The sequence below is a fragment of the Bufo gargarizans genome, chromosome 3 (genome assembly GCF_014858855.1).
Source record: "Bufo gargarizans isolate SCDJY-AF-19 chromosome 3, ASM1485885v1, whole genome shotgun sequence".
Taxonomy (NCBI): Eukaryota; Metazoa; Chordata; class Amphibia; order Anura; family Bufonidae; genus Bufo; species Bufo gargarizans.
The window spans coordinates 205770865-205793384 of record NC_058082.1 but is presented as its reverse complement, the minus strand read 5'-3'; the positions used below and the strand labels follow the sequence as shown (position 1 = coordinate 205793384).

General features: G+C 44.7%; 2 protein-coding genes across 2 annotated transcripts in view; both read left to right on the top strand.

The window, feature by feature from the left end:
- Positions 1-5817, top strand: part of TSGA10 (testis specific 10) — a 62760-nt gene extending 56943 nt beyond the window's left edge. The window contains exons 18-21 of the mRNA XM_044285548.1: positions 1732-1836; positions 2611-2757; positions 2873-2904; positions 5738-5817. Of these exons, the coding sequence (XP_044141483.1) occupies positions 1732-1836; positions 2611-2757; positions 2873-2904; positions 5738-5817 (364 nt within the window). The remainder of the gene's footprint in view (positions 1-1731; positions 1837-2610; positions 2758-2872; positions 2905-5737) is intronic.
- A 5186-nt stretch (positions 5818-11003) lies between these two features.
- The window catches only part of CRACDL (CRACD like), a 132401-nt gene continuing 120884 nt past the window's right edge, over positions 11004-22520 (top strand). The window contains exon 1 of the mRNA XM_044288065.1: positions 11004-11186. The gene's annotated coding sequence lies outside the window, so the exon portion shown is untranslated. The remainder of the gene's footprint in view (positions 11187-22520) is intronic.

Here is a 22520-nt window from a genome sequence, read left to right as displayed (position 1 = left end):
TGAAACCCTTTTTGAAACTGTCCACTGTTCCTGCTGTGACCACGTCCTGAGGAAGTCTATTCCACAAATTCACAGTTCTTACAGTAAAAAGCTTTGACGCTTCTGGAGACTGAACTTTTTCTTCTTCAGTCGGAGGCAATGCCCCCTTTTGAGCACATTTTACATGGAACAGCTTTACGGCGTATTTTTTGTATAGCCCATTTGTATACTTGTACAGGTTAATCATGTCCCCCCTTAGACGTCTTTTCTCAAGACTAAATAAATGTAATTCTTTTAATCTTTCTTCATAACCAAGACCCTTCATGCCCCTTATCAGTTTAGTCGCTCTCCTTTGTACTTTCTCCAGCTGCAGTGTATCCTTTCTATGTACTGGTGCCCAGAACTGGACTGCGTATTCCAGATGAGGCCGCACCAGCGCTTGGTAAAGTGGTAGTATTATATCCCTGCCCCGCGAGTCCATGCCTCGTTTAATGCATGACAATATCCTGGTGGCCTTAGAAGCAGCTGATTTACATTGTATACTATAATTTAATCTACCATCTACAAGGACACCCAAATCCTTCTCTAGAAGTGACTCCCCCAGTTTTACATCCCCTAGGACATATGAAGCACAGAGATTATTACTACCAAGATGCATAACTTTACATTTATCCACATTGAACCTCATTTGCCAAGTTGATGCCCAGTCACTCAGAGTGTTCAAGCCAGCTTGTAGTTTGTGGACATCTTCCATAGACCGTACAGTTCTACACATTTTAGTGTAATCTGCAAAAATAGATATGGTGCTATTAATCCCGTCCTCAATATCATTAATAAATAAATTAAATAATAAAGGGCCCAGCACTGAACCTTGGGGTCCACCACTTATAACCTGGGACCATTCTGAATAGGAATCATTGACCACAACTCCCTGGACACGGTCCTACAGCCAGTTTTCAATCCAATTACAATCTATACTTTCCAAGCCAATAGACTTTACTTATTAAGCATCTATGAGGTACAGTATCAAAAGCCTTTGCAAAATCCAGAAACACTACATCCACAGCTGTCCCTCTGTCCTGGCTACTAACAGTTGGATTGTTAAAAAGAGACATACAAGGGGAGCTCTATGATGAGTTATTTTACAGCACATAACCCATATACTGTTCTTGCACGTGGGCCCTCTACTGAATGTGTCCTTCACTGGGGCTCTGCCAAAGTGATTGTCTTTTCCTGGCATTCCTGACTTGTCGAGTAGTGACTGGAAGCAGAGAGTAGTGGGGACTGGAGCAGTGGAAGAACAGTAGTGGTGGGGAATCAGTGGATGTGATTAAACCTTTTTATTTTATTTATTTTTTAACACTTTATGGCCCTAAAGCAGAAAACCCCTTTAAGTTTCCATGTATACGTTTATGAAGCAGGAGTAATTATTCTATTTTTATGAATTTGAGTAGTTAATGGGTCACTAACTATTTGAAAAACTTTTAATATGTCATAGAGACATGTCAAATGTTTAGATTGGTTCGGTTCTGAGTGCTGTGACCCCCATCAATCTCTTTTGAAAAGTTAGTGATCCTTAAAGGAAAAAAGTTGAAATAGAAAAAATAATAGCAGAAAGTTTTAAGTTTAGTACCATGATTTAGATTTATGTGGATGTCGTGTTTGTTACTTACAGAAATCATTTTAGTTGTCATTTTAATACTTCTGTGATGTACTTTTCTTTCTTTGCAAAATTATGTATTTTTTATGCAGCGGAACTCAGAGTCGGGAATCAGGACAACTGAGAAACAAGATAGCGCAACAAGAGGCTGAGCTTGAAATTACAAGAAGGCAACTAGCCACAGAGCGATTCGAAAGGCAAGTGTATATATTCATGTACATTAACAATGCATGGCTATAAAACCTTTTCCTTCCTCACAAAAACACACATCATAATTTTTGATTGGTAGAAGTTTCTGATCATAGCAAATATCGGTGTAGTATCAGAAAACTAATTTACGTCAACCGCCACTATTGCCAGAAAATACAGACAGACATTCATCTTGTTGGTGCAGTACTGTAAAGCTAAAATTACTCTAAATGTTGCCTAGACTCACAAAATTAGCCAGCAAGTCTTACTCCAGCTACTCATTCTGAGTGACGGCCTTCTCTGTACGAGCAGTTTTTTATATAACTATGTATACAGGGAAAAGTGTCATAACTACAAAAAATAATGAAATGACTACATACTGTATATTACTAGGTGTCCACTCCATCTGTCCTATAATGCCCTAGTCATCTAAGCTTAGGTAACTTCATACATCCACTTCATGCAAACACTCCACTCTAAATTATATTTTATTGCCTAGAGCAATGGTGGCGAACCTATGGCACGGGTGCCAGAGGCGGCACTTTGTCATAAATAAGTGGGTTTTGGGTTGCACTCTAAAAGGTTTGCCATCACTGGCCTAGAGTGTCAGCTACTGTCCTATCTGCAGTAGTAATACTATACCTGGGACCCTGAGATATAAAGGGGTGATAGCTAGCAAAATCTGCTCGTGTCACATGCCAATGCAAGTTTCTTCCATAGATATAATATGCCTTTTATGGCCATGAATTGTTTTCATTAACAAAAATTTCTTATATCTATAGAGAGTTTGCTGTCAAGGAGCTCAGACGCCAGAATTTCCAGGCAACCTCAACCTTTAGGAGAACACCAAGTCCTTCCAGACTCTCCCCAGAACGTTCTTTCCGTTCTCCTGAGCGCTGTTCCAGATCTCCCGAAAAGTTCTTAGAGAAGTAAGTTACAAAATTTATATAAAAAGAGTGAAAGCGATGTACATAATACTTTTAACAATATACTGTAGTATACATTTGCATAAAGTTAAATTTCCTTTTTTTGCTTTATTTTCAGTCGTCATCAGATTTTCATTTTTAGTTACTACGGTACAATACATTAGGTAGCAGATGTAGTAATAAATATAGTTAAGGTTCTGTTTTTAGTTTTTTCCCTTTATATTTCCTCTGTTCTTTGATGGCATGAGTAGAGTTATAAGCTGCACCATTCTGTCCCGTAAAAAATACACCTGACAGACCCATTATAAATCCACTGGATCAGTCACAGAACTGATTTCAGTGATTGCATTATCTCAAATATGGCTGCTGTAAAAAGTAGAGTACAATGCAGAAAATAAACTGCAAAGATTTTATATCAGACGCCTCATTATTTCAAATTCACAGTTTGCCCTATCTTTCCGCAGCCTGCAATGCAAAGCTTAAAGGGGTTTACTAGGAGTTCAACACTGGCGGCCTAACGTCAGGATAGGTCATCAATATCTGATCAGTAGGGGTCCGACTCCCAGCACTCTCAAACCTATCAACTGTTTGAAGAGGCCGCGGTGTTCCCGTGAGCACTGGAGCCTCCTCACAGCTTACCAAGCACAGTGCTGTACATTGTATAGTGGCTGTGCTTGGTATTGCAGCTCGGGCTCATTCACTTGAATAGGACTGAGCAGCACATAGGCCATATAAGCAAAGAATGTGACTTCACTGGTCTAGGAAGAGGCTGCATCGCAAACTAGAGCTCACTAGAGTCCCCAAAACCACACTTTCAGTATCAGTCTTTAGTATCTAAGAAAAAATGGTGCCCCGCTGAGCAGCTCATGACCCTTAGAACAATGGTATCATAGAGGGAGGTGTATTGGGTGATACTAAGTGACTCACCCTGTCAATTATGTGTGAAATCTGAATTAAGACTTCCTGTGCTCCCAGGAGGACACGTAAATCTACCTTCACTTGGACTGCAGGTGGTTATTCTAAATTCACACTTCCCTGTGAGGACTATTTCTTGCCAAAAAGTCCACTGAATCTAAACAAAAAGAAATCAGGGAACTTGTCCTGCTTTCCTCTGAAAGGACCCAGTCTCATCTTGGCAAAACAAATAGAAGTCCTTACATGGTCCATTGAAAACATACAAACCTTCAAATGAATGCGTATAATCAGAAGAAATTATATTTCCTCTGAGCTCCTAATATATTGCTTGTATAACATACTGTATATTCTTCTGTAAATGCCGTGCTATGAAGTTTTGGAGACTACTGTTATACAAGATAGTGACTACGATGGCATCAACAGCTTTAAAACATGCCCTTCATCAGCAAGGATGCTATTTAGAAACTAAAGTGGTTACACGACCAAGGCTACATTCACATGAGGGTAAAAAAAATGGCCATTAACAATGAACTTACTGTCCGTTTTTTCAATGGCCATAAAAAAGGATGAATTTAATTGTTTTTTTTATCAGCATCCCAACCCCCTGCAGTGCCCTCAGTACACCCCCACAGTGCCTCCAGTATCTATAATGGCCCAAGATAAATGTTCAGCTCAATTATTATCTCAGTTAGTTAGATTGTCATATTTGGATTGTCACTATAGCAGCATCTCAAGTACCAGTGCTGGTACTATAACTGGGGCAGTATATCGAAAAGGCTGATGTGTAGCCCAGTAGTGCATGGTATTTCTTATGTACTCTAAGTCATATTAATGCATTGCAAATGTTTGTTCTTCATGTTGCTTGTAAAAGTATCTTACTTCTATGATAGATTATATTTTACATGTGTTACATATTTATTAATATTGTGGATGTTTTATGGAGCGTAGTTGATGTATGACCCGTGGAGACTTCTGTGTATTATGATATCAGCTCAGGCTGATGCGTTTCACAGCACTGTGCTGATCGAGCATCACTTGAGCTCCGCTCTTTGTTAGGGACTTCAGCTATGAATAGAATAAGAGACAATTGTCCTGATACAGTTTCCTGTAGTGCAGCCGCATAGAGTAAAGCATGACGAGCTGCCTCTGCACATTCTAACAGTTGTCTGACTCTGTCTTCATTACCAGTTGTTATAGATAGTGCTGTGATGACAAGCCGAGTATTACACAGAGTGCAATCCCATAATCTAGGCCCAATCAGATGCGGTATTGAGTGGGCAATACTGCACTGACTATGCCCTCATATAACAACTAGCCTGTCTGAATTTTTCAAATTAACTGCTGTCCCCAGGAGGTCTGACGCCCCACGCCCCCACTGGTTGCGTCAACACCAGAACTACACAACTTCATCCATAGTGTAGTGGGCAGAGCTGGTTAACTGCAGATGCCAGCTTTGCCTACTACAGAATAGACAGAGCTGCGTAGTTCCAGTCTTAGAGCTACAACTAAACAGCTAATCAGTGGGGGTGCAGGGTGTTGGACCCCCCCCCCCATCCAATCTGATATTGATGGCCTATTCTGAGGATAGGCCATTGATTTCATAATCTTGGAAATCCCTTAAAGCCTGGCATACGAAACGCAAGTCTTAACCCCTTAGTGACCACTAATACACCTTTTTACTGACGTAAACAAAGGGGGTTTTAACTAAACAACTGGCTTTAATCAATCATTACATGTAACCAAAATGTTGTATTAAAAACTAACTTGTCCTGCAAAAAATACGACCTCATACAAGTACATTGATGAAAAAGCAAAAAAGTTAGAGCTCTTGGAAAGTGATTTAAAAAAAAAGTGTGTGGTCACTAAGGGCATAATAAATCCCCCTCCCCCATGGAGTGCTCATCCTTTGTAATATATACAATGTGTGTTTGCTACAACCAGGGGTAGAATTGGAAGAAGCTCGGCAGAAACCTAACCATGCTGTCATATTAATATACTATGCATGATTGTATTATATTTCTGATCATTTTGTCTTGTCTAATTGTATAAATCATGGTTTCTGTTGCAGGAGTCTTCTGTTTAGAGACTACTAAACAATGGATTCAAAATGTAAGCTCTTTTGAACGACCCATCTTCAGTGGCACCTGAAAGTGTAGCATCTTATTTAAAACCACCATTAAATATGAGTAACGTACACTGGGATCTCATTTCGTGTCTGTAAATTCCCCTTTGCCCGTGACAGAATGCTTACATAATAAATGAGCAGTTACTTCTCAATGGTTTTGTATGTTATGTAGAAAACACTGGAGCAAACATAAAACTGTGTATAAGAGGCAATCCTAGTATATGGTGAATGTTATCATGAAGAATGATTGGCTTGTGCCAAGGCTCTAAGTAGGTAATCCCACTCTCCTCATAGTTTTCCAGTAACTGACAGTGTCGCCAGTTTTATGGTGCGCTATCTGAAGGCCGCATAAGCTAGAGACCTTGAGCAAAACCATTGGTTGCTTTCTTGAATTTACCCAGTCGTTCTGTACTGAACTGCCCCAGTACAAGCCGAGTGCTGGAGTCTACAGAGCGCGCGCCGGGGAGTCAGAGAGCTCTCAGCCCTCTTTGTCCCCTTATCAGTGATTGCAATAGGAAGAAAAGTGACAATCACGGCCAGGGGCAGATAAGAGTCAGCAGCCCATGCATATAAGGACTCTATGGCGCTTGGTCTGTATTCAGAGGACTCTGATGCTCAGCACTGGAGCTGTTCAATACAGATTTTAGTAAACCGACTGTAACAGTTTAAGAAAGGGACCCAGCATTTTGGTAGGGGTTTCTTTTATAATTTATGCTGCCCTTGGCTAGAGCACCATACAACTGGTGACAGATTCCCTTTAATTGATGTCTGTCTTTTTGGAGCTACTTTACAGAATATATTAGAGAATTGTGTAAGCAACAATTCCAGCCTTATACTATGGAATCCCTACTTTTACCTGTGTGAGATACAAATGTACTGTAGGGATGGATCCCATTTACACACCACAAGCTACAACCATAAACAGCACTCTGTAGTCTGCCCATAGATTCCTAGGTCTCATAATACACACCTGTCATCTCCTGCAGAGTGGTTCCAAACCAGATCTACACTCTAAAAACATGATAATAGGCGAAAACAGCAAATGATAACGTTTTCTATTAACTCACCTCATGTTTCATGGGCAGCTATTGCGAGCATAGAGAACTGTGCTGACTGGCACAACAGTGCTAAACAGGGAGGTCAATATACTATAAACCCCTCCACATACGTGTTCTCATTAGAATTTTAACGGTTTACAAATGCTTTTTTTTTCTGAATAAATATATATTTTTATGTGATTTCTATATTTTGATGTGTATTTAAATTATTAAATAATTTTGTGTTATATTTTGTAAAATCATTTATTTGATTGGAGGCCAACTGTTTTTTTTTTCTATTCACTGCTGTGCACCAATTCCTGTTACAACCTCAGTTTTTATGCATTGTTTTAAAGTTTTTTATACTGATTTTTTATTTAATAAAATATATTTAATCTTGTGATGTATGTGATGGCTTGGATTTATTCAACATTTCTACTTAAGTTGGTAGAGGGAGGGGTCAGTCCTTATAGGTATATTGGCCCCTGTGGTCTCAGAAACCCACACGAGGATGGCGCAGTCATGGACAACAAGTTTACTCAACATTGGGGCAGCTAGTTTGATGGTTCCAATTTCTCTTTTACAGAGGGTACAGTTCTAATGGTTTTGCACAACAATATTTACAAGCACGACGACTGACAATTACACCTCTTGGCAGAGGCACCATGCTTGCTGGTTACACTTCTGGTAGAGACAACTATGTTTGGCAGTAACACTATCAAGTAGTGTTGAGCAAAGCATTTGAAGCGGAATTCGGTTCAAAGTTTAGGAAGACTTCTATTCGCAATGAATCCGAATTTCCTAACTTTGTGGTAACTAATTTTTTTCTGAAATGGCAGCTGCATATGTTACAAAGTGAAAGTAAGAAGCCCAAGAACGAGAGATCCACCATAATGCCATGCAGACAGCCAGGCCGCAGATAGCTATCCCTTGTTATGTCAGCCCTTTAAAACCCCCATCCCTTGTGGCACCGGCATTAGTCCGGATCCCTGCACAGCCGCCGCTACAGCTCCCCATCACTCAGATCAAAACATACGGGGGGAGGGGGGGGGGGTCGGGAGCAGCCAATAGCAGGCCATGATTGGGTGACGCTAGGGAGGCTCATCCCCGTCGCGGCCTGCTGTTGGCTGCTCCCCCCGTCACCGGATCTTTTGATCTGAGTGATGGGGAGCTGTAGCGGCGGCTGTGCAGGGATCTGGAGCGACGCCGGTGCCGGGGAGCAGGTAAGTATAATGGGCCCGGGCATGGGGGGGGTGTCATTATAGGGGTTGGATAATCCCTTTAACTCTTCAGACTGCTGTGCTATGTAAATGTGACCCATCATGTCTTGATTCAAGGGAGTAGTAATAGAAGTAATAGTTGCACCAAGACCTAGTGCTTGAGGAGGTACAAAAACCTTTTGTACCTGTGTTCACTGCCATCCTGAGCCATGTGCATCCTGTGGTTCTTGCCTGCAGGCTGTGGGGAGGGGGGCGATGTCATCATGCTGCATCAGCATTCAGAAGTCAGCACGCAATTCTGGGAGCTGCATGGACGGCCTTCTCTTCCTCTGTGAATCACTGATGAGTGGAAGAGGCTGCACCACTGAAAAGCTCTCAGGAATTTGGTCAGTCACTGTTCTTGACTTTAAAGGGGTTTTCTAGTTCTAACCTATTTATGACCTATACATAGGATAGTGTAATGGTCATTTTTGGGTTACTGTTTCTCAACTCCAATTCACTTGAATAAGGCCATCAGCTGCAGTACCCAAGAACGACCACTACACAGTGTACGGAGCTGTGGTGTTTTCCGATGCAATAATAGACAGTTTACTTCCATAACTTGCGGCTGCCACTAACAGCTGATGGGTGGGAGTACTGGGTGTCAAACCCCCAGGGTAAGGCTACATACTAATTTTGGGCACGACACATGTTGCTTCTCAGTATTGCAGAGTAGAAGGGCTGCCATAGGTATGAATGGGTCACAGCGCGACTTGCAAGTTTGCTGCAACTGCAACTTAGCAGTGTTATACTTTTTGCGATTCGCGTGTCACAAACGTGTGAGTTGTGCTGAGATCCCATTCATTCCTATGGCAGCCCCGCTACACTATGATCTTTGATCACACGACATATGTCACGGCCAAAATAACCAGGGAGACATACCCTCACTGATCTCATACTGATGACCTGTCCTATGGATAGGTTATCAATATGTTGGTCCCAGAAATCCCTTTTAAAGGGATTTCCTATCTTGGACATTGGGGGCATATCCCTAGGATATGCCCCCAATGTCTGATATGTGTGAGTCCCACCTCTGGGACCTGCATCTATCCTTAGAATCTATAGCTGAGCTGCACGTTCCCCTGTTTTCTGAAGCCCCATTGAAATGAATGGGAAGCGCAACACACAAGTGCGGCCACCGCTCCATTCTCTTCTATGAGGCGTACGGAAATGGCTGAGTCAGTTGTCAGCAATTTCGAGCACTCCAATTGAAGTGGAGGCTGACTGCGCATGCGCGGTGCACCCTCCATCACTTTGTGTCTCTTTTCCAAAGATAGGTGCGGGTCCAAAAGACTCAGACATTGGGGGCATATCCTAGCAATATTATGCCTCCAATGTCCAAGATGGGAATGCCCCTTTAAGTGCAGTTAAATGGGTGAACTATGCAATGAAAGGCAAATGAGCACTAAAGGACGATTGAATGACACTGCATGGACACACAATTCAGTGCCCATTGGTGCCCATTTGGCATTCATTGCCTTTTTAGTGCCTTCTGTTCAGTGCCCTCTTGGTGCCCATTTGCCATTTACTGCCTGTTTAATTCCTTTTTGCTTAGTAGACCCTTGCTGTCAATTTTCTATTTATTGCCCCTTTAGATCTTTTGTGTGCACTGGAAGGGCACTAAATGACCATTTAATGGAAACTGGGCACCAAAATGGCACAGAATGGTGCTAAATGGACTCTGAATAGAGAGAGCTTAATATACACAGAAGTGTGGTAATGGGTATTAAAGGATGTTAAAGGGGTTAATACAGTACCCATTCAGTGCCCCATAGTGCCCATTTAAAGGAATATCACCATCTTAAATATTTTTGCCATATTGGATATTCCACACTTGTTTCATAGGTGCCACCTCTGGGACCTGCACATATGTTAGAATGGTGGTCTTGCTAACCTTCTCCTGCCTGGTTCCATGGCCGCTGCATCCTGGCAGGACATGAATGGAGGAGCAGCCATGTATGTGTCATTCACTTAATTTTGGCAGAACTTATGGAAACAAGCCAAGAAAGCAAGCACGTGTCCTGTGGTGTAAAAAAACGTTGAACATTACATAGCTATTCAGACTATAGTAGGGCTACCAATGGGCAATTTTGCACAGGGCACCATGGAGCCAAGGTCTACTCTACAAGTATTTTTTTGCAACAATTTCAATGATATAAATGTCGAGAATGTGGAAAATAAGTGTGGGAATTATTTCTCCTTCATCCCAAAACAAATGTGCTCCGTCCTCATGTGTTCCCTGAACTGTTTGCTATACTTTTTTCAGTAGCTTCTAATTGCAGTAGTACTGGAAGGGTGGGCCGCGTAGCGTGGCCTTTTTTTGCGGTTGGGCTGCCACCTTGCAGCTGAGAACTGCGTGGCTGTACAAGCCACGGCAGCATCATAGCAGCTAATTAGAATTCAATTGTTTATTTGGTCTTCATTGTTAATGGCCGCACAGTCACCCACAAAACCATGATGTCCTGGCTTGTACAGCTGTGTGGCAGCATCCCAACCACAAAACAGCCACGCGCGGTGTAGGGTATGTTCACATGGCTACATTTGAACTGTATTTTGGCACATAAAGCACTGATATCATACACCGAAATGTTACTTTTTCCCCCAGTAGTCAATAGGAGGATGTAAAATACTCTCCAAATATGATTTTTTTAATTATTCATTTTGCACATGATGCAGGAACCCCTGGATTTCAGAGAGCAGAAATAACCGTTTACCCAAGCTTGCTTGGCACACAGAGGAGTGCCAGTGCTCACAACACCAGCTGTGAGGAAAGCGGCCCAGGCAATGAGCAGACACCGTCACCTGACCCTGTTGCCCCTTCTGAGACCTAACAGGTGCCTGCAGTTCCAGGGTTTCACCAGCAGAGGGACAGTCACAGGGAGAGCTGACTCCGCCTCCTGCCGGACTCTGAGCTCTGCTGGATCCTCCGGAGCCGCACTCGCCGCTCAGTCCCTGCCGGACAGGGGACGTCTCAGTGGGCACGGTGCCCAGTCTTCTATTCCTGTCTGTGCGATCGTCCTGCCATGTACTAGTCTGCGCTGTGAACCCGGATCCTAGCTCCCAGGTGTTTCCCAGCCTGTGCCCGCAGCAGCTCAGGTAGGTTGTGCTTTTTATGACTTTAGGGTTAGGTTTAGAGCATGAATGCCAGATTGAAGACAATCACAAGCAGCCAATGCCAGCCTAGATTTTACTGTGTGCCCACCTACCTGTACAGTACTAGATCTCACCTGGTGCCATCCCTGTGTTGCTATGTACATTACACCTGGTCTGGTGCTCACCTACCTGTACCCACCTCCTGCCACTGTCCCTTGCTGAGGACTGGAACATAAAAAGCTGTCTGCATATTTCTTCTTCCTGACCATCCGACAGTCAGTATTTTCCAGCAACTTGACGCATTATATCTGGCGTTAGGGTTGCGGCACGGTAATGTATGTGGCTCAAATCTGCAATCGGCGATCAGTGGGTAAATACAGCAGATTTCACTGTGTATATTTTCTGCAGCGTGCAGGGAGGTTTTTTTTCCCTTTAAATCTCTTGCAATTTTGTGCTATAGTAAATTTTTTTGATTTTCCAACCTCACCTCCATTGCAGAAAGTCCGCAGCATGCATGTCATATGCGGTCATAACATAAGGCCGGGCTCACGCGTGAAAGATTGGCATCGGATTTGCCATTGCGGATTTTTGTTCTGCAAATCCGCAGTGTTTCACAGTACCAGAAAAGTGGATGAGAATTTCAGAATTCTCATCCACACACAGAGTAAAAAAAAACAGCTTAAAAGGTGCGACATTGCGGATTACAAATCTGTAGCATGTCAATTTACACAGCAGATTTCACCTTTTCTAATGGAGAGGGTTAAATCTGCTCTCTTTTACGTGGCAAAAACCGCTTGCAATACCGTATCCCTTTTTACGGTCTGTATGGCCGCTTTCACACGAACGTGACGGATTAGGTACAAATGCGTTAAGTAAAACTCGCACCATTTTGCAAGCAAGTTCAGTCAGTTTTGTCTGCAATTGCGTTCAGTTCAGTTTTTTCCGCGCGAGTGCAATGCGTTTTGATGCATTTTTCACGCGCTTGATAAACTGAAGGTTTACAAAAAACATCTCCTAGCAACCATCGGTGAAAAACGCATCGCACCCAGACTTGCTTCCGAATGCAATGCGTTTTTCACTGAAGCCCCATTCACTTCTATGGGGCCAGGGCTGCGTGAAAACTTTTGAATATAGAACATGCTGCGATTCTCACTCAACGCAGAACTGATACGTGAAAACCAAAATGCTCATGTACACAGACACATTCAAATGAATGGGTCAGGATTCAGTGCGGGCGCTATGCGTTCACGTCACGAATTGCACCCTCGTGTGAAAGGGGCCTATCTGTTTGTAGTCTGCATTTTTCTGAGGGCTCAGGCACACGGCCGGGCCCTTGCTGCAGACTGCAAATTGCACGTGCACCGACCGTAGGGCCGCCGCATGCGGATCACGGACCCATTCACTTGAGGTCTGTGATGCGCATCCGACGGTCCGCACAGCAAAAAAGTAGTGCACTACTCGGTCATTTGACCGAGGCTCAATTCAGTCTCATTCAAGTGACTGGGGCTGAGCTGCAATATCAAACACAGCCACTATCCAATGGATAGCAGAGCGCTCTGGTCCTCCTCATACAGCAGGTCAGCGGAGGTCTCAGGAGTTGGACCCCCGCCTATGTGATATTGATGATCTGTCCTCAAAATTAAACACCTGAAAACCCCAACTTAGGGAAATTCACGTCTTTTGGAAATTCCTTACATTTATATTGCATAGGTCCTATGACAGTATAGTGCCCTGTCACTGGAAAGACAGCATGCCTTCTATGTTACATCCACTTGGATTCCAGTAGTCCCACCTCTGGTCCTACAGAAAGAACCCAAAACAAGTGGCCCACTTTACAGAGGAACGTGCATGTTTTTAGCGCCTAGACTGTTGCCATCCTGAGTATTAATAAGGCCTCATGCACACGACCGTTGTGTGCATCCGTGGCCGTTGTGCCGTTTTCCGTTTTTTTTCACGGACCCATTGACTTTCAATGGGTCCGTGGAAAAATCGGAAAATGCACCGTTTGGCAGCCGCATCCGTGAGCCGTGTTTCCTGGCCGTGAAAAAAATATGACCTGTCCTATTTTTTTCACGGCCAACGGTTCACGGGCCCATTCAAGTCAATGGGTCCGTGAAAGAACACGGATGCACACAAGATTGGCATCCGTGTCCGTGATCCGTGGCCGTAGGTTGCTTTCATACAGACGGATCTGAAGATCCGTCTGCATAAAAGCTTTTTCTGATCTAAGTTTTCACTTCGTGAAAACTCATTTCCGACAGTATATTCTAACACAGAAGCGTTCCCATGGTGATGGGGACGCTTCTAGTTAGAATACACTGCAAACTTTGTACAAGACTGCCCCCTGCTGCCTGGCAGCACCCGATCTCTTACAGGGGGATATGATAGTACAATTAACCCCATCATATCCCCCTGTAAGAGATCAGGGCTGCCAGGCAGCAGGGGGCAGACCCCCCCCCCCCTCCCCAGTTTGAATATCATTGTGCGGCCCCCCCCCCCTGTTGTTAACTCGTTGGTGGCCAGTGTGCGCACCCCCCTCCCTCCCTCCCTCTATTGTTTTAATACATTGGGGCCAGTGTGCGCGCGCCCACCCAACCCCCCCTCCCTCCCTCTATTGTTTTAATACATTGGGGCCAGTGTGCGCACCCCCCCCAACCCCCCCCCCCCCCTCCCTCCCTCTATTGTAATCATCATCGGTGGCAGCGGAGTAGAAGATTTTCATACTTACCTGGCTGCTGGCTGCTGCGATGTCTGCGTCCGGCCGGGAGCTCCTCCTACTGGTAAGTGACAGCAATGCGCCGCACAGACCTGTCACTTACCAGTAGGAGGAGCTCCCGGCCGGACACAGAGATCGCAGCAGCCAGCAGCCAGGTAAGTATGAAAATCTTCTACTCCGCTGCCACCGATGATGATTACAATAGAGGGAGGGAGGGGGGGGGGGAGGGTTGGGGGGGTGCGCACACTGGCCCCAATGTATTAAAACAATAGAGGGAGGGAGGGGGGGTTGGGGGGGCCCGCGCACACTGGCCCCAATGTATTAAAACAATAGAGGGAGGGAGGGGGGGTTGGGGGGGCGCGCGCACACTGGCCCCAATGTATTAAAACAATAGAGGGAGGGAGGGAGGGGGGTGCGCACACTGGCCACCAACGAGTTAACAACAGGGGAGGGGGGGCCCACTGGCCACCAATGAGTTAAAAACAGGGGGGGGGGGGGGTCTGCCCCCTGCTGCCTGGCAGCACCTGCCAGGCAGCAGGGGACAGTCATGTACACAGTTTTTTTGTATATTCTAACCTGAAGCGTCTCCATCGCCATGGGAACGCCTCTGTGTTAGAATATACTGTCGGAAATGAGTTTCACGATGTAGCTCATATCCGACAGTATATTCTAACATAGAGGCGTTCCCATGGTGATGGGGACGCTACAAGTTAAAATATACCATCGGATTGGAGAAAACTCCAATCCGATGGTATAACAGAACTCCAGACTTTACATTGAAAGTCAATGGGGACGGATCCGTTTGAAATGGCACCATATTGTGTCAACATCAAACGGATCCGTCCCCATTGACTTGCATTGTAATTCAGGACGGATCCGTTTGGCTCCGCACGGCCAGGCGGACACCAAAATGACTTTTTTTTCATGTCCGTGGATCCTCCAAAAATCAAGGAAGACCCACGGACGGAAAAACGGTCACGGATCACGGACCAACGGAACCCCGTTTTGCGGACCGTGAAAAAAAACGTCCGTGTGCATGAGGCCTTATACTTATAGCCGTATGTCACTCTGGCGGACTCCCCTCTCTCCAGACACTTTTCTTCCTGCAGACAGATTTGTGGTTATTGATTTGAGTTCAAGCTATTTGAGCTCCACAGATAATCTATTATGGAATATGGGACCTGGGCCAAGCAGGAAACAGTCCACCTTTGACGTTAGTCTCAGCCGTGTCTGGGTTTTGCTGGAGACTTTGGCCATTGTTTGCAAATCTTCAGAACTTGAAGCAGGCCATGCATTTTCAAGTAAGCTGAGGTTACACAATCATGTTGGTCTCTGGTAATGTTAATGACTGTCCGGCACTTGTGATATACTGTACTTACTGTGGGATTACCTAGAGGAGTATGGTGGGTGTGATGGGGCACCATGGGGGTATTTAGTAGTCAGTTTTATTCAGTTAGGATGGAAAATGATTTTATGTTTGGCTTTTTAGGTTTGCATATATACTTTCACACTTGCGGCAGAGGATTCCGGCAGGCAGTTCCGTCGCCGGAACTGCCTGGCGGATCCGTCAAAACGCATGCAAACTGGATCAGGATCCGTATGACAAATGCATTAAAATGCCGGATACGTCTCTCCGGTGTCATCTGGAAAAACGGATCCAGCATTTTATTTTTTCACATTTTTTGCGATCTGAGCATGCGCAGACCGCAATGCCGGAACCATTTTTTCGGAACACTCAGGGCCGGATCTGGCATTAATGCATTTCAATGGGAAAAAAAAGCTGAATCCTGCATTTTGGACGGAGATAAAACCGCAGCATGCTGCAGTATTATCTCCGTCCTGAAAAGGCAAAAAGACTGAACTGAAGACATCCTGATGCATCCTGAACGGATTGCTCTCTATTCAGAATGCATTAGGATAAAACTGATCAGTTCTTTTCCGGTATTGAGCCCCTAGGACGGAACTCTATGCCGGAAAAGAATAACGCTAGTGTGAAAGTACCCAGTGGGTTCTCTATACAATGTAATGGATGGAGTTTGCTACATTTTAACCACAGAGACTCCGCAGACTCTACAGGTTGTAGTTTTCTGGTATTTTACCACTGGGGTTAATGGATAAAACCGTAACTTTACAAACATTGACCACACTTCTAGGAACAGTTTGAAAAGCATTTTCATAAAATGGTTACTTTCTTATAATGGTTTTGCTGCAGTCTTTGCGAGTGGTAATAGAACATCTACTGCACCATTAATGCTGAGTGTGAATATACCCCAATTTTAGAATTGTTTTTAGAACTATATTATTTATACAAGGCCTTGTTCACATGCAGGGGTGCACCACCAATGAGGCCAGGTGAGGCGATGGCATCAGTCAGCACCAGGTAGGGGCAAGAGGGGGGCAGCGGAAGGGCCATGGGAAATAAGCGCTTTCATTGTGGCAAAGTGGTTAGGTTAAGAAATTGGCATTGGGGGGTGTCGCCGTTTCAGTATTCGCCTAAGGCCTTATGCACACGACCGTTGTGTGCATCCGTGGCCGTTGTGCCGTTTTCCGTTTTTTTTTCGCTGACCCATAGACTTTCAATGGGTCCGTGGAAAAATCTGAAAATGCACCGTTTTGCAGCCGAAGCCGTGATCCGTGTATCCTGTCCGTCAAAAAAATAGGACCTGTCCTATTTTTTTGACGGACAACGGTTCACGGACCCATTCAAGTCAATGGGTCCGTGAAAGAACACGGATGCACACAAGATTGGCGTCCGTGATCCGTGGCCGTAGGTTGCTTTCATACAGACGGATCCGAAGATCCGTCTGCATAAAATCTTTTCCAGATCTAAGTTTTCACTTCGTGAAAACTCATATCCGACAGTATATTCTAACACAGAGGCGTTCCCATGGTGATGCGGACGCTTCTAGTTAGAATACACTACAAACTGTGTACAAGACTGCCCCCTGCTGCCTGGCAGCACCCGATCTCTTACAGGGGGCCGTGATCAGCACAATTAACTCCTTCAGGTGCGGCACCTGAAGGGGTTAATTGTACTATCATATCCCCCTGTAAGAGATCAGGGCTGCCAGGCAGCAGGGGGCAGACCCCCCCCCCCTCCCCAGTTTGAATATCATTGGTGGCCAGTGCGGCCCCCCCCCTCCCTCCCTCTATTGTAATAATAGCTTGGTGGCCAGTGTGCGGCCCCCCGCCCCCCCCCCCCCCTTCCTCCCTCTATTGTAATAAATCGTTGGTGGCACAGTGTGCGCCCCCCATCGGGCCCCCCCCCTTCCTCCCTCTATTGTAATAAATCGTTGGTGGCACAGTGTGCGCCCCCCATCGGCCCCCCTCCCTCTATAGCATTACCAACATTGGTGGCCAGTGTGTGGCCTCCCATCTCCCCCCCCCCCCGATCATTGGTGGCAGCGGAGTTCCGATCGGAGTCCCAGTTTAATCGCTGGGGCTCCGATCGGTAACCATGGCAACCAGGACGCTACTGCAGTCCTGGTTGCCATGGTTACTTAGCAATAGTACAATAGTAGAAGATTCATACTTACCTGCTTGCTGCTGCGATGTCTGTGACCGGCCGGGAGCTCCACCTACTGGTAAGTGACAGGTCTGTGCGGCGCATTGCTAAATGAACTGTCACTTACCAGTAGGAGGAGCTCCCGGCCGGTTACAGACATCGCAGCAGCCAGCAGGTAAGTATGAATTTTCTACTATTGTACTATTGCTAAGTAACCATGGCAACCAGGGCTGCAGTAGCTTCCTGGTTGACATGGTTACCGATCGGCGCCCCAGCGATTAAACTGGGACTCCGATCGTAACTACGCTGCCACCAATGATCGGGGGGGGGGGGGAGATGGGAGGCCGCACACTGGCCACCAATGTTGTTACTGCTATAGAGGGAGGGGAGGCCGATGGGGGGCACACATTTTGCCACCAACGATTTATTACAATAGAGGGAGGGAGGGGGGGGGCCGCACTGGCCACCAATGATATTCAAACTGGGGAGGAGGGGGGGGTCTGCCCCCTGCTGCCTGGCAGCCCTGATCTCTTACAGGGGGATATGATAGTACAATTAACCCCTTCAGGTGCGGCACCTGAGGAGTTAATTGTGCTGATCACGGCCCCCTGTAAGAGATCGGGTGCTGCCAGGCAGCAGGGGGCAGTCATGTACACAGTTTGTAGTATACTCTAACTAGAAGCGTCCCCATCACCATGGGAACGCCTCTGTGTTAGAATATACTGTCGGAAATGAGTTTTCACGATGTAACTCATATCCGACAGTATATTCTAACATAGAGGCGTTCCCATGGTAATGGGGACGCTTCAAGTTAAAATATACCATCGGATTGGAGAAAACTCCGATCCGAAGGTATAAAAGGGACTCCAGACTTTACACTGAAAGTCAATGGGGACGGATCCGTTTGAAATGGCACCATATTGTGTCAACATCAAACGGATCCGTCCCCATTGACTTGCATTGTAATTCAGGATGGATCCGTTTGGCTCCGCACGGCCAGGCGAACACCAAAACGACTTTTTTTTCATGTCCGTGGATCCTCCAAAAATCAAGGAAGACCCACGGATGAAAAAACGGTCACAGATCACGGACCTACGGACCCCGTTTTTGCGGACCGTCAAAAAATACTGTCGTGTGCATAAGGCCTAAGGCAGCAGAAAGGCTAGGTGCACCCCTGTTTACATGGCAGTATTATCCCTGTATTTGGTGTAGCACTGCATCCTCGTGTAAGGCTACTTTCACACTCGCGTTTGGTGTGGATCTGTCATGGACGGATCGGTTCAGATAATACAACCGTCTGCATCTGTTCAGAACGGATCCGTTTATATTATCTTTAACATATCCAAGACAGATCCGTCTTGAACACCACTGAAAGTCAATGGAGGACGGATCAGTTTTCTATTGTGCCAGATTGGTTCGTGGATCAGTTTGGTCAGACGACACCAAAACTCAGCAAGCATCGTTATGGTGTCTGCCTCCAAAGCGGAATGGTGACTAATCGGAGCCAAACTGATACATTGTGAGCAGATCCTTTTCCATTCAGAATGCATTAGGGCAAAACTGATCCGTTTTGGACCACTTGTGAGAGCCCTGAACGGATCTCACAAACGGAAAGCCAAAACGCCAGTGTGAAAGTAGCCTAAGTTTTCCCTGCCATCCAGCTGTGCAAACCGCAGTTAGACCCATGCACTTGAATGGAAGGAACTGTACTGTGAACTAGCGCTGCAGCCCCTTTATTCATAGGATAGTTGGGGGTCCTAGATGTTGGACTCCCATCAATCATAAACTGATGGGATATCCTAGTGATATGCAGTCACTTTATAATATGGGAATACTCATTTAAGAGTTACTGTACTTTCACACAAATTCATTTAATTTAATAGAGAATGATGTAATCAGCACATTTCTAAATCACTTCATTTAAAACATATGTCTGCATCCACCTGAAAAATCTGTAAAGTCATGACCACTAGGGGTCTCATTTCCATTTAACTTGCAGTCCACTGCCTGTTGTTTGGCAAGATCCATCCCTAGTAACAGAGGCACAGAAGACAGCTCACAAGAAGTGGGGGCATGTTAGAGCTAGCTGAGCTCCTGGTAATAGAACTCCCCCCCTCCTTATCAGCATTCTGCACTCCCTAGAAGAGAACTGGCGGGAGGCAGTACAGTGCTGGCAGATTTAACAGAAGGAAGACACCTCTACTTGTGAGAGATATATATCTAGCTGTGCAAGTGCTATATGAAGTAATATACCCCCTGACGAAGGTACGCCGAAACGCGCGTTGGGGTAGCGCCACCCTGGTCGCTCTGGTACACGGCTCCTATCTTTGGTGAGTTCCTGTCTCCTGCTGTTTCCCTCTGGTCATTGCTATTATTGTTATCCCCTTATTTTGTTTCATTGGTCTGCAGTACAACGCTCAATTGCACTGGCTGCCTGCACACCAATGACTAGATTTCATGATACATACAGAGGTGTTTCAGCGCCAGACAGGTGGCTCACCAGGTACTGTATATCATCTGCATACCGTACATGACCTTGAGCATTGACTCCTTATTTGATGTTCATGTACCTTATATATATATTTTTTTGTACCATGTATTTTGGATCCGTGTTTTTTGCCCCCAGGGTGGCGTTTTTTCTTTTTTCTTTTTTCTGTCCTCCGCTCCTAATTTTGTCTATGGCATCATCTATTTATGTCTTTTACCCATGTTATTTTATCATGCTTCAATAAATTATATATTACTTTTTTGGTATCATGAGCTCCGTTTTCCTTTGTTTCTGCCTATATGAAGTAATATAGCTGAGGAAGACATTAGTAAAGCTCAAAAAAGACCTGCTTCTTGACAGTTATGATTCTACAATGAAGCACAGCCATTGTGCAAACTTTTTTTTTGGAAAACTCAGGTACGCTTTAAAGAGGAACCTCCCTTCATATCTGTGTTAGCAACTGCTTGCCTCCTTCTCTCATTCCTTTATTATTCCATCTACAAGTTATAAATGAATTACTAGCAGTTTTCAGTAAAGGTCCAGATGGGTGTTACCAGTTGGCGTTGTGTCTCTGCACTGGCAGTACTTATTGGATACTGTCAGACTGTACCAACTGGTAACACCCATCTGAACCTTCATTGCAAACTGCTTGCAATTAAATCATAATTTCTTTCAGGAATAACAAAGGAATAATATAACAATAATCATAAGCATAGATGGTCCAGAATTATTACATGGGGAATGCAAGTTGTTACTAAAACCGACGTGACAGGAGAGGTGACCGGTCCTAAAACACTTTTGCAGTAGTCCTTACTATAGCAGTAGACTGCAAGGAATGATTGCAAAAACTCTATTGGCTGAATAAAAGAATTCCACAGAAATGTTCATAACTTATAATAAACTTAGACTGAACTTCAGTCTGTGTCTCATAGTGCGGGATCTTAATGACCCTGCATTTCCTTGAATTCCATGGGTTCAGGCTCTACATTATGTTACTCCTTGGTTTGTTCATGAACCAGTGAATGGTTTTTCTCTATTTACTAGGTTACTAAAGGTGGATTAGAACGTTGCAAACACATTGCAGAGGTGTCTGTAACAAATCTGTTGGATGTGAACACAATCTAAAATGACGTTTACAGCAGAGAGAGTAAATTCTTCTGGCCATCCATGTCTGGGGCGACTTTTAAAATGTGAATGAGAAAATGCTTTTCTTTTCTGATGAGAAATTGAGGCCATTTCATGAATATGCAAAGGAGCCTCTAGGAGCAATTGTGCACATGATGCAGGTGCAGCTAATTGACCAGCAACCTTGTCCTAATGGTAGAGATGGACAAGGGACTGGGAACCCTCCCTACTCTCCTCCAGTCCAGCTCCAGGACCTTTTTTCCAGCTTTCTCTAGCAGCCAGGTCTGAACTTTCCATTACCATATACACACATCCTGGAGCCTAAGAAGCATGTGACAGAAGTCTAGAGAAAATGAACCTTAATGACTTTACTTGTCACTGTCTCACTATATATATATATATATATACCCTCTTTGATTCCTCCTAGATCCTCCTAGATCCTCTAATGATCTGATAGAAACCACATGTTTGGACTCCAACATTTTTCACAGTAGAAAGAAGGATTTGAGGTTTTTTATTTTATCCTATCCCTTTACATTTTCTCCTTTAAGGTTTATTTTACTCATTATATAACCCCACTGTATTCCGCAGTGCTGTACATATATTGTCATCATTCCTTCCTCAGTGGGGCTTACCATCTAAATTCCAACCTATCGGTATATATATATATTTTTTTTTTCCTGGTGTATTTCCTGGTGTATCTCACACAAACACTTGGTCAGATTAAAGCCCAGGATCCCAGCTCTAGAAGGCCACAGTACTGTACAGTACACGCCACTGTGGCACCAGAAATGTCTATTAGCCACCTATCATCACCCTACTTTTAAAAAGACCTCCTCATCGTACAGTTTAGTATACTTAGTATACTAGCATAGGTCTTGCCTGTTTATGTAAAAGTTGTGGCTGCACCATTGTTCTAGTACTTGCATATTTATGGCCAGTTTAACACAGGAAATGTGAAGAAGGCAGTGGTATGGCAGGGGTCAGCAACCTGCGGCACGCATGCCAGAGATGGGACGCAGGCCATGTTCTACTGGCACACCAGCTGCCACAAATAGCAGCAACACTTTTCAGTCCTGTCACCATGTTTAGTTGTCCCGCTGTTGCACTGCACCTTAAGGCTTCCTGCACACATTGCAGATTACGCACGTTATTTTCAGAGTGGATTCTTGTGCAAAAAAATGGTTACACAAATCTCATGTACACTTTGCTATTTTGTTCCAAGTGGAAATTGACTTGCTGTGTGGATTTAAAAATCCACATCATGTCAATTATGTTTCAGATTTTTCCCTTTTTTAATGAAAGGGTGAGTTCCGTGGCAAAACGGCATCAAATCCGCATAAAAAACCACAAGTAATACATGCGGCTTTTGGTGCGCATTGGGTGTGGAAAATGCACAGTGCACAGAAATCTGCATGGAAATCAGTGCGGATCTTCTGCATGTTTGCCTGCACCCCTGTGTAGTTTCCCTTAATGGAGAAACCTTCAGGCTCACCACTCAAG